This window comes from Oncorhynchus clarkii, chromosome 17 (assembly GCF_045791955.1).
Source record: "Oncorhynchus clarkii lewisi isolate Uvic-CL-2024 chromosome 17, UVic_Ocla_1.0, whole genome shotgun sequence".
In the NCBI taxonomy this organism is placed as follows: domain Eukaryota; kingdom Metazoa; phylum Chordata; class Actinopteri; order Salmoniformes; family Salmonidae; genus Oncorhynchus; species Oncorhynchus clarkii.
Genome location: NC_092163.1, coordinates 72,207,602 through 72,220,852, shown reverse-complemented (window position 1 = coordinate 72,220,852; position 13,251 = coordinate 72,207,602). Strand labels below are relative to the sequence as shown.

The 13,251-nt window shown below is 42.0% G+C and overlaps 1 protein-coding gene across 1 annotated transcript in view; it reads right to left on the bottom strand.

Annotated features, from left to right (window-relative positions):
- The window catches only part of LOC139371381 (neuron navigator 1-like), a 119,422-nt gene that overhangs the window by 13,266 nt on the left and 92,905 nt on the right, over positions 1 to 13,251 (bottom strand). Inside the window, exons 14-20 of the mRNA XM_071111747.1 lie at positions 12,197 to 12,220; positions 11,657 to 11,734; positions 8,988 to 8,996; positions 6,332 to 6,421; positions 5,301 to 5,412; positions 4,182 to 4,300; positions 351 to 550 (exon numbers count right to left, since the gene is read on the bottom strand). Of these exons, the coding sequence (XP_070967848.1) occupies positions 351 to 550; positions 4,182 to 4,300; positions 5,301 to 5,412; positions 6,332 to 6,421; positions 8,988 to 8,996; positions 11,657 to 11,734; positions 12,197 to 12,220 (632 nt within the window). The remainder of the gene's footprint in view (positions 1 to 350; positions 551 to 4,181; positions 4,301 to 5,300; positions 5,413 to 6,331; positions 6,422 to 8,987; positions 8,997 to 11,656; positions 11,735 to 12,196; positions 12,221 to 13,251) is intronic.

Sequence of the window (13,251 nt, the reverse complement as noted above, 5' to 3'; positions counted from 1 at the left end):
CTGATACATGATATAGAGATAGATACTGATACATGAAATAGAGATAGATACTGATACATTAAATAGAGATAGATATTCATACATGAAATAGAGATAGATACTGATACATGATATAGAGATAGATACTGATACATGATATAGAGATAGATACTGATACATGAAATAGAGATAGATACGAATACATGATATAGAGATAGATACTGATAAATGAAAAAGAGATAGATACTGATACATTAAATTAATACATACCATTTGTTGCCCCTCAATGTTTTAAATATGTATTTTATGGAATCGAAACATGGTTCAGACTAGAGGGGCACCAAGGGGGATCAGGATGTGAGAGGCCTTACCCAGAGGAGGATGCAGAGACAGAGGACCTCATCACAGAGGGAGGGTTGTCCCCGTCCCCAGCCCTGTCCCCGTGGTGGATGGTGATCTTAGGAGAGGAGGGAGCAGAGGAATCTGGAGTTGCGATCTCCTCGATGTCAGCGTATGAAGCAGAGAGCTTTGAACCCTTCTTACTGAACGCCTTGTTGAAGGAACTCCTCAGCTGTACAACAGGAGTACATAGATAACAGAGAGAAAGAGTGAGGATCCCCTTCTGGAACAGAATTAAAGTTGTAAGACTGATAGAGTACCCAGAGAGAACCACAGTGAACAATTCCTCAGTCGGACCCCTGTAACCATCCCACACTCGTTGATGTGTCCCAAATGGCACCTTATTCCCTGCATAGTGCACTAAATCAAATCAAATCTAATTTATTTGTCACATACACATGGTTAGCAGATGTTAATGTGAGTGTCACATGGTTAGCATGTAGGATTCATAAAAAATCCTACAATGTGATTTTCTGGATTTTTTTTTCTCATTTTGTCTGTCATAGTTGAAGTGTACCCATGGTGAAAATTACAGGCCTCTCTCATCTTTTTAAGTGGGAGAACTTGCACAATTGGTGGCTGACTAAATACTTTTTTGCCCCACTGTATATGGCACAGCTGTCCGTTTTTTGGTCCTTAAATGAAATTGGTATATGTTTTTATTTGTCACACTTTTCTTTAACCATTTATGTTCTATAATACAGGGCCGACATACAAGTTCCTTACTTTTTTCCCCTTCTACTTGCCTCTTCCATTTTTGTGGTAGCGCTGCAATTAATTGGTTGTAATTTTGGGTAGAGCATACATTTCCGTATGTCTGTGTTAGCTGCATGTGTGACATAACTCCACCAGTCCTATTTATGATATTATTCACAAAATTATACATTTTTTAAAGATTTTATTCGAAAAATAGTTTTTTTAATCAATTAGTATATTTGAATTAATTAAACTGAAATTGCAACCAACTTTCTAAGGCTTGTTTAAAAAATAAAGATATTTTGGAGATTATTTCCTTTTCAAACAATCGAAAGTGGGCCGGTGTAATCTGAATAAAGGGGAAAAGGCCATTCTTGAACATAGGATGAGACATTCCTACCAATTTACTAGAGAACCAGTTTGGATTTAAGTATAACTTTTGTATGACTGATACCTTTAGTGAGAGGTCTAATGCTTTAATATTTAATCATTTCTGCCCTCCGAATTCATATTCGTTATATAAATAGGCCCTTTTAATTTTATTTGGCTTGCTGTTCCAAATAAAATTTAATATTTTATGTTCATATAATTTAAAAAGCAGGTCACTAGGTGTAGGCAAAACCATAAGCAAATAGGTAAACTGTGATATAACTAAAGAGTTAATCAGGGTGATTTTTCCACAAATAGACAGGTATTTTCCTTTCCATGGTAGCAAGATCTTATCTATTTTTGCTATCTTTATATAAAAATGTATCGGAGTGAGATCATTTCTTTTGGGATTTGTATACCGAGTATGTCCACATCTCCATCAGACCACTTTATTGGTAATGTCACGTTCATCATAGTGAGGAGACCAAGGCGCAGCGTGATTTGAAGACATTCTTCTTTTAATAACGAAGAACACGAAGAACACCTAAACAAACTAACCAAAACAACAAAACAAACGTGACGCTATATAACATGAGTGCTGAAACAGGCAACTACACATAACCCACCAACTATCCAAGGCATATGGCTACCTAAATATGGTCCCCAATCAGAGACAACGATAAACAGCTGCCTCTGATTGAGAACCAATCTAGGCAACTATAGACATAAAAACACCTAGACTGGACAAACCCCATAAACATACAAAAACCCTAGACAGGACAAAAACACATATATCACCCTCGTCACACCCTGACCTAACCAAAACAATAAAGAAAACAAAGATAACTAAGGTCAGAGCGTGACAGGTAAACTACATGGTAATGTAAAATTTGCTTTTTTTTTAGTGATCCATTAGGTAATATAGTAATATTATTTGGTAATAATTTGGTTTTAATCCAGAGAGAATAGCAAAAGTATCTAGATCCTCTATGAGGCCGTGGAGAGACTCTAATTGTGGTTTTAAAAGAAAACATGAATCATCAGCGTACAATGACACCTTAGTATTTAAGCCACAGATTTCTAATCCCTTAATATTATTGTTTGATCTAATCTTAACAGCTAACATTTCGATGGCAATAATAAATAGATTTGCCGATAGTGGACCACCTTGTTTTACCCCTCCAGAGAGGAGTACTATATAGGGTTAATGGTGCCATTTGAGACACACTCCTTTGGGGGGGGGCTGTTGGCCTGGCGGTTGGGAGCTTTGGCCGATGACAGATAGGTCGCAGGTTCGGGTCCCCGTTTTTTGACCTTGTGGGAGATCTGTCGACTTGCCCGTGAGCAGGGACTTGACCCTGGTTGCTTCTGTGGGTCGCTCTGGATGGGAGTCTGTTATATCACTAATGTGATGTAGATGTTGAGCGGCTTCCCTACAAGTAGATTGTATGTTTTAATATTCTATAAAAAAACTAGAAATAATACAAAAATCACAGCAGTAACAACTGCCTCTGATTTTCTAGACTTGAATATAACCAGTAGGAAAACAATATTGTCCTCAAAATCCCCAAATCTCGCCACCCCTATACTGGTGTTGTTCCTGCTGAGGTGAAGCGGGACAATGTGTGAACCCAAGGCTAATCTGGCAGAGTGAGACAACAATAGTCACGGGCTGCAGCACACACAACATGGAAATAACCTAACAGCTTAGTCTGCAGGGAAACTGTAGAAATTAGCACCCAGTAATGAGACAGAGATGCCCATTAGACTTTGTAAGTATGGTCCAAAGAGGGGCAAGGAATAGAGGCGAGCACTGTCAAATGAGGGGGACAAAATGGAGAAGAGCACTGTCCAATGGTGGGAAGAGCAGCTGGAAATTGCATTGATGAGCCTTGAGCGCTGCACAGACCGTACAGATTTGAGTTGCTGCAAGAATAATGATTTGATTTATTGTCGAATCCTAAAGCACACTAATTTTTTACTTTATATATAGTAAACCTATTCCACAGGTTTTACTGTGAACAAACCCAACATAATCATAAAAGTCTTGCTCCTTATTTAATGATATTCAAGCACGACCACCAAACAAAACAACACAATGGTTGGGGTGACAATAAATCAATCACAAAAGGTTTATATTGTCATCTGACAGAAAAAAAATATATATATCACTTCTCTGACACTGAACCAAACAGAATTTAACTGCAGGTTTTGAGAACATCTGAATTCAATTTGTTAATGATTTATTTACTTGTGATTTAGGAATAATTTATCTGGCATATATTTAACGTAAATGGTATGCTTATGTAACATACAGTTAGTGAATGAAGTGGAGTTAGCTAGGTTTAATATGAGATTAGAAATTAGACAGCTTCCAAATATCTTAACAAGAATGTCACATCAGTGTACGGAGGGAGGGAGGAATGGAGGGCGGGAGGACTTGCAGCTCTCACAATATCTACTACTCACCTCCACCTCAAAGACCTGAATAAAATACATAGAGAGAGAGAGGGAGAGAGAGAGAGAGAGAGAGAGAGAGAGACAGAGACAGAGACAGAGACAGAGACACAGAGAGACAGAGAAACTCCAGACCATTTCTGGTACTTGGACTGAATTCGGCAAGACAGTACCACTACCCTGGCCACAGTGAGTGGGTTCTCTCATAGAACCAGGATCTCAATAAGAATCCTAATTCTAATGATCTATTCTATTTACAGCAGGCGGTTCTGTGCTCTCACCCAGCTCTTCTTCTTCTTCTTGGCCTCCTGCTCCTTCAGACTGCTCAAGCTGGAGTGGCTGGAGATACTGTTCAGGCTGGAGATGCTCTCGGACGAGTTCTGCCTCTTCATCTGAAGCTCTGGAGAGACAAGAGGAGCTGGTGAGAAGAACTGATCTGGACAGAGGAGAGGAACTAATGAGAAGAACTGTTCTGGAGAGAGGAGAGGAGATAGTGAAAACAAGTGTTCTGGACAGAGGAGAGGAGAGGAGATTGTGAGAAGAAGTGTTCTGGAGATAGGAGAGGAGCTAGGGAGAAGTTATTGAGAGAGGAGAGGAGCTAGAGAGAACAACTGTTCTGAGAGAGGTGAGGAGCTAGTGAGAAGAACTGTCTGGAGAGAGGAGAGGAGCTGGTGAGAATAACTGTTCTGGAGACAGGAGAGGAGATAGTGAAAATAAGTGTTCTGGACAGAGGAGAGGAGAGGAGATTGTGAGAAGAACTGTTCTGGAGATAGGAGAGGAGCTAGGGAGAAGTTCTGGAGAGAAGAGAGGAGCTAGGGAGAAGTTATTGAGAGAGGAGAGGAGCTAGAGAGAACAACTGTTCTGAGAGAGGTGAGGAGCTAGTGAGAAGAACTGTCTGGAGAGAGGAGAGGAGCTGGTGAGAATAACTGTTCTGGAGACAGGAGCTAGTGAGAATAACTGTTCTGGAGAGAGGAGCTAGAGAGAAGAACTGTTCTGGAGGGAGGAGAGGAGCTAGAGAGAAGAACTCTTGTGGAGAGAGGAGCTAGTGAGGAGGGTGAATAAGGGTTGGGCGGTCTCCAGATTTTCACATCTTCACACCATCCTTTTTTCTTCCCGGGAGTATCGACTGATGGTCACTGAATGTTGATGCTAGCAAATATGACAGGGTGTCAAACTCAACTCCGCCTCGTTATAAGAGAATGGAGTTGAGCACTCCTCAGCTACGGGGATATTTTTGACGGTATTTTGACAATAGTTTGACGGTATTGAAAAACCATCCCGTGAATATTTACTGGTGAAAGTAGAGAAGAGAGAGATCAAAATGGTTCTTGAAAGAGAAGAGGAGAGAGAGAAGGTATGTGGGGAGTGATTATGATAAAAGCCTTTGGTTGGCTCTCTACCTTCAGGAGGGATTTCAGGGTTGCTGAGGGCCACATGGATGATATCTTGGGCCTCTGTGTTCTTCGTCTTCAGGATCTCTATGGTCTCCTTCAGATCAGTCAGCTCAGAGTCCTACGGGGAAACAGACTCAATACATAAACACACTGACAAAATGTTAGTTGTCTCTGGGAACTTTCTCAAAATGATCAGATTTTCCAGAAATCCTGGTTGGAAGAATCTCGGAATCAGAAGTGATTAAGCAGGAATCTGGGAATTCTCCAAAACTCAATAGAACAGCGCTGATAGATGAATCCTAATCAAATCAACATTTATTTGTTGTGTACACAGATAAGCAGATGTTAAAGCAGGTGCAACGAAATGCTCATGTTTCTAGTTCCAGCAGCGCAGTGTCTATAATCCCCCCAAAAGAGAAGAAGAAATGAATGAATATCAGAACGAGCAATATCAGATGTGGATTGACTATGGAATTTCTATGGTGTCTCGGAGGTCCTGAAGGTTTGAAGGATCGTGTTGAGTGGCTTGTGAGAACACAACCTTTGCACCATGTCAAGCTTTGACTAGATTTCATTTCCTGCCAGGAGGACCAATGGCAGCGGTGCTGAGTCCCTGTCCTCTGCTCTCTAACAGGATGACACAGCAGTTAGATGGTGCTGGGGGGGGGGGGTCTGGTGGATCAGGCTCAGGGGTTGTTGTGGTATGTTAGACTGTCAACGCACACTGATGAGGTCGGACTGTCTACACTATAGGCTCACTATGCTCTCAGATTTTCATTGAGCAAAAGTAAATTGGTTCATTTGTTTGAAAAACTGTAGGTTAATATGAATTCCCCACACACATTTTTTTTAAATTAATTTCTCACATTCAGAAGATACTGGATGTTTGCTACATCTAATTATAGTAAACTAGAAAGAGTTATGAATAATAAACATTTATTTTACATTGATTGGAAATAGCTGGATAGTAAATTAATAGAACAAAACTCAGCTCCACTGAAGTTTCTGAAAGTAAAGCATAACGCAGCTGCATTTACCGGTACCTTCTGCTCCTGGCTGACCGACAGGGTCTGTAGACGTGACGTCATCAGTTGCAGGCTCTGCTCGAACGCTGCTACCAAATTAGCCTTCAACGAGAGAGAGAGAGAGAGAGAGAGAGAGAGAGAGAGAGAGAGAGAGAGAGAGAGAGAGAGAGAGAGAGAGAGAGAGAGAGAGAGAGAGAGAGAGAGAGAGAGAGAGAGAGAGAGAGAGAGAGAGAGAGAGAGAGAGAGAGAGGTAGAGAGAGAAGAGAGAGTGGTAGAGAGGGAGGGTGAGAGAGAGAAAGAGAAGAGGTGGGTAAAGAGAGAGGTGGTAGAGAGAGAGGGTAAAGAGAGAGGTGGTAGAGAGAGAGAGAGAGAGAGAGAGAGAGAGAGAGAGAGAGAGAGAGAGAGAGAGAGAGAGAGAGAGAGAGAGAGAGAGAAGAGAGAGCGAGAGAGAGAGAGAGAGAGCGAGAGAGAGAGAGAGGGTAGGGTAGAGAGGTGGTAGAGAGGGAGGGTGAGAGAGAGAAAGAGAAGAGGTGGGTAAAGAGAGAGGTGGTAGAGAGAGAGGGAGAAAGAGAGAGGTGGTAGAGAGGGAGGGAGAGAGAGAGAGAGAGAGAGAGAGAGAGAGAGAGAGAGAGAGAGAGAGAGAGAGAGAGAGAGAGAGAGAGAAGAGGTAGGGTAGAGAGGTGGTAGAGAGGGAGGGTGAGAGAGAGAAAGAGAAGAGGTGGGTAAAGAGAGAGGTGGTAGAGAGAGAGAGAGAGAGAGAGAGCGAGAGAGAGAGAGAGAGAGAGGGTAAAGAGAATAGGTGGTAGAGAGGGAGGGAGAGAGAGAGAGAGAGAGAGAGAGAGAGAGAGAGAGGGTATAGGGTAAAGAGAGAGGTGGTAGAGAGGGAGGGGAGAGAGAGAGAGATAGGGTAAAGAGAGAGTTGGTGGAGAGGGAGGGAGAGAGAGAGAGGACACAGAGGTGAGTCACTGCACCACAGGCATACTACACATCAAGCAAATGGCCTTCTCCAGGAGGAGCGGGAGTGGTGAAGGTTTGGACAGCTGTGGAAGGTGAGGAAGATGAAAGAAATGGAGGAGAGGAGGGGGAGGGCGAGCGAGGGATGACTGGAGTATAGTACTAGGGCACAGGCCTCTCCAACCTTGTGTACAGTAGCATGGGAGACCTTTCTGAACGGTGGCAGAAAGCCTAGCGGTTAAGAGCATTGGGCCAGTAACCGAAAGGTTGCTTGTTGGAATCCCTGAGCTGACTTGGTGAAAAATCTGTTGGTGTGCCCTTAGGCAAGGCACTTAACCCTAATTGCTCCTGTAAATCGCTCTAGATGAGAGCATCTGCTTAGTGGCTAAAATGAACTCGCATAGTGGTGTGTGTGGCTGCAATTTAATATGGTAACAATATCTACAGCCAGATGTTTTCACTTATATGGTATTTGTAGATACAGTGTCTTCAGAAAGTACTCATACACATTGACTTATTCCACATGTCGTTGTGTTACAGCCTGAAATCAAAATGGATTACATTAATATATTTCTCACCCATCTGCACACAACACCCCATAATAACAAAGTGAAAACACATTTTTAGAATTTTTAGCAAATGAAGTACAGAAATATCTAATTTAAATATGTATTCACAACCCTGAGTGAATACATGTTAGAATCACCATTGTCAGTGATTACAGCTCTGACTATTCCTGGGTAAGTTTCTAAGAGCCTTGCACACCCAGACTTTACAATATTTGCTCATTATTATTTTTTTAAGCTTGAAGCTCTGTCAAGTTGGATGTTGATCATTGCTAGACAGCCATTTTCAAGTCTTGCCATAGATTTTTAAGACCATTTAAGTCAAACCTGTAACTACACCACTCAGAAACATTCAATGTCATCTTGGTAAGCAACACCAGAATATATTTGGCCTTTTGTTGTAGGTTATTGTCCTGCTGAAAGGTGAATTCATCTCCCTGTGTGTGTTGGAAAGCAGAGTGAACCAGGTTTTCGTCTAGGATTTTGCCTGTGCTTAACTCTATTCTGTTTATTTTTATCCTTAAAAACTATCCAGTCCTTGCCAATGAAAAGCATACCCATAGCATGATGCAGCCACCACCATGCTTGAAAATATGAAGAGTGGTACTCAGTGACGTGTTGTGTTGGATTTTTTCCCCAAACAATTTATATTCAGGACATACATTTCATTTCTTTGCCACATTTTTATTTTTTTATTTTAGTGCCTTATTGCAAACAGGATGCATGTTTCAGAGTATTTGTATTCTGTACAAGCTACCTTCATTTCACTATGTTATTTAGGTTAGTATTTTGGTTTTAAATGGGCCTCATGGTGAAATCCCTGAGCAGTTTCCTTTGTCTCCGGCAACTGAGCTAAGGAGTATGCCTGTGTCTTTCAAGTAACTGGGTGTATTAATACACCATCCAAAGTGGATTTAATAACTTCACCATGCTAAAAGGGATATTCAATGTCTGCTTTTTTTATGCTATTATAGACATGCTTCAAGGTAGATGTCGAGACCTAGCTGGCGGCACCACACAGTGACTCAGACAGGAACCGTATCACCGGGTTAGCCTGTCAGTCAAGCGGGACGGGATGGGCGATCAAAGAATCATGTGACAGCGAAGAACGGAGGAGGGATCTGGAAGCAACAGACATTCCAACAAACCTGTCCTAGCTGCTACACCCAGTATCCAGAGGTGTGGGTCAGCGGCCAGCAGGCAGGGGGCAGCAGAGATTCCAGAACCAGCAGTCAATACAGCCAACAGTGGAGGAGAGATGGACAGTGGCATTAGGTGGGGTCACACTATTTGCACACATTCACACGCACGCACAACCTAGACACACACAGACACAGACATTGGGCCAGAGGGCTGGCTATTCAATATCAATTATTACAAATTACAGTAATAATCAACTACAGTTAAGAGCAACATCCTACAATTTAACACATGATAAAGATAACAACACAGTGGGTAAGGGCTGAAGCAAAACATATTCAATAATATGATACTATATTTTTTTATTAGTTGTTTATAAATACTGTTAATGAATGTATTATTACTGAACCAAGGTCTGTGTTCATCTCACATTCAATCACACAGTATCAGTAACATACTCAGGTCAGAGGGTTGGAGCATGTTAAAGGGTCTTGCCAATGGATAGTGTTAGTACTGTAGTGGACTTTGACTTGCTAAAACAACATGCAACACATAGTAATCAAGTGAATTTCCTGAAAAGAAAGTTTTGGTTTTAGACTGGTATCTCCACAGCCTTGAGAAAATGGTCTCTTTCAACAAATACAGTGCATGGCGGCAGAATTTCACTCACTCTCTTAACACATGTAATATACTGTATGAAGCATCTGATAGCAGGAGTGTCAGGCTGAGGTAAAGAGAGGTGAGGAGAGGGGCGGGAAGGAGGTTGATAGGGGTGAGGGGCAGATGGGGTGTGGAGGCGGAGTACAGAGAGAGTAGAAGAGGTTGTGTCAGTACAGGGGAGAGAAGGGCTTGATAACGTGGTGGGGGTGCAGCGTTGATAATGTACTCCCCTGTAGTGCCTAGGGTTCATAAATCTCAACCACTATCACTGGTGTTACTCACTCCCTAGGTATGGGTACTGCGCTGGGGCCACAGCCAGCCTCTAGTAGGGTTCATTATGGCTGGCATGGGCCAACTTTATCCTCCATCTCGTTCAGCTATGACTGGGCCAAGGAGTGCAGGAATAGCCCCTCCAGGAGAGGTTATGGTTACCTACCTGCACAGTGACTACAACTATGGCCAGGGGATTTGTCCTAGTAAGGTCACATGGCCAGGGAAAACTCTGGAACCAAACTCTAACTAACCAATACACAACTATAGAATTATTAACATTATCATTGAGTGGTTTTTGGTCAGCGAGTTAGATTGCATTCTATGCTTTCAACACTGGGCAATAAAGTCACAGATAGATTTATGCCTCTATCACAGCCAGCACCATTTCTGATCTCACCCTCTACGGCATGTTTTCCTATCGTAGCTCAACATCAGAGTAATCAACGCCTGACGATTCAGGCACTCTAAATAGCTTCATAATATCTTTATCAATATATCATCATTTTTCAGACATGGTTTTTGTGTTGGCTAGTGTGGCAAAAACCCCATCATCACCTCTCATGTTTTATAATTAATAATGTCTGGCATCCAGAGACATCCATCCATCATAATGTATGTCCCAAAACAGACATTAAGAAATGGGTTTGTTATGGATGCTGCTACCGTAGTATGGGACAAGTTGTGAGGCTGCTATTGACGGAGACTCTCACAATCAATCCTAATAGAATCATGGTAGAACATCATGGAATCATGGTGGAACAAAGGTGTGTCATAGGCACATAATAAATGAGGTGAAAATGACAGACAGCCAGGGAGAAATCCAAACCCAGTCTAATAGAAATGATTAGCAGTAGAGGCATAATCCAGATTTGATTTATGCAAGAAAATAAAAGGCATGTGATATATCAGAGATTGTGTAATATAATAATATAATATAACCTAAAATATTGTCATATAATTATACAGACCATAAATGTTCAACATTTTGTTTTCTTGGATAGCTGTGAGTGTTATTATATAATACAATATCAGTACTTGTTGCATTTACAACTTGTCTATTTTTTTTATTTAATCTTTATTTAACTAGGCAAGTCAGTTAAAAACAAATTCTTATTTACAATGACGACCTAGGAACAGTGTGTTAAATGCCTTGTTAGACTTATACCTTGTCAGCTTGGGGATTCAATCTAGCAACCTTTCAGTTACTGGCCAAACACTCTAACCACTAGGCTACCTGCCACCCAAGTCCTAAATCTAAGTCTTATCATCAGATGATTTCAGTCAGTGTATGGCTGCGGATTGACTGCATTGTTTGAATGTTGGCATATTGGCAGTTAATTTGAAAAATGTATGGAATTATTCCTCTAAAACTGGCTGCCTAGTTAGCTAACAAACATACAGTGCAGATACATTCTTCAAATTCATGATTTTGGAGAATATCTTATCACAGCACAGGCAAACCATGGTTGACCAACTCCCTGACCAAAATGGCTGCCCTTAATCCCATCATAAGAAGCTTCATGTCCATTCTAGCCAGACCGGTTTGCTGCTTTAGCCAACTCCATTGTCATTTAGCCTACCATAAAATAATAGCATACAGTACCATAGTTTTGATTTGGCCAGACTTAGGCTACATAACAATGCAACGTGCGCCTAGCAACTCAAGACTAGATAACCCCAGAAACAAATATGGCCACCATATAGAGGCTCCGAGGTTGAAACGTGAGAAGCATGTTCTACATACGTTGGCAGACAGCTGGGTAGTCAGGTTGGCCACTTTTTCCTGGGAGTTCTCCAGCTCGCGTCTCAGCTTGCGGATTTGCTGTGAAGAAAATGACAACAACAAGGTCCTTTAGACAGGCAGTGCAGGAAAACATATAATTTAACATAACTCCATACTGTGCTTTTCCCCACATCTCAAAGCACCTTACACTGTATGGTGATATATGGCATTGGGTTTTGGCTGGGTAAGGTGCATGACACAAAGTAAGCTTATAAAAAATGTAAATTCATATAAAGTTTTCCGGATGGGAGAGGATGAGATTATAAACTAGGAAACTTGATGAAAAACAATAGACACATGGTTGCTGTATAGCAATATCACTGCATGTCGAGTTACTCTGAACATGCTAAATAAATCAATTCAAAACACTGGAAAACAACAATGTTTCAGATCCTAAAGCCCTGAATGGATGGACGTGAACAGTACGGATGGACGAAAGCGAATGAGATGATATTTGGAAGATGAAGACAAGGTGAGAGTGGAACAGCAGATCAGCCTTACCTCTCCTTGTATCCGCTCCTCGGTCTTAGAGAGCAGCATAGTAGGACGGAAAGAAGAAACAACAAGAAAGAGAGAGAGTGAACTTGGGAGAGAGAACTTGGGAGAGAGAACTTGGGAAAGTGAACTTGGGAGAGAGAACTTGGGAGAGAGAACTTGGGAGAGAGAACTTGGGAGAGTGAACTTGGGAGAGTGAACTTGGGAGAGAGAACTTGGGAGAGAGAACTTGGGAGAGAGAACTTGGGAGAGAGAACTTGGGAGAGAGAACTTGGGAGAGAGAACTTGGGAGAGAGAACTTGGGAGAGTGAACTTGGGAGAGTGAACTTGGGAGAGTGAACTTGGGAGAGTGAACTTGGGAGAGAGAACTTGGGAGAGAGAACTTGGGAGAGAGAACTTGGGAGAGAGAACTTGGGAGAGAGAACTTGGGAGAGTGAACTTGGGAGAGTGAACTTGGGGGCAGTGGATGATACGGTTGGTTAAGGTAGTTTCACAGTAGCTCTGTAAGTCTGGCCTTAGGTTGAAGGCACTATCCTGGGTTTACAGAGGGTAATGGGTTCAGACTGCATCCTATAGGAGTTCAGCAGGGTAAAAGCAGGGTAGAATAGCAGGGTTACCCAAATTCGGCCTGCGGGAATTATTATAATTGTTTTAATACTTTTCGTTGTTGGACATGAAAAGACCATAAACTCACCAGGAAATCAGGTTAAAGTGATTTTAATTTAGGAAATGTGTTCCCAAGTATTCCTACGCATAAATAGATAGGCATATGTGATCGTATCCCTATAAAACGATATCTGTTTGGGTGTCTTGCGGTCAACTTGCAGTGTACAAATGATTTAAAACTAGGTTCTGCCCTCTGGACCATCTATTCAAGGAAAAATTGGCCCGTGGCTGAATGTAATTGGGGACCCCTGGCCTATATTGGGGACCCCTGGCCTATATTGGGGACCCCTGGCTTATATTGGGGACCCCTGGCCTATATTGGGGACCCCTGGCCTATAATGGGGACCCCTGGCCTATATTGGGGACCCCTGGCCTATATTGGGGACCCCTGGCTT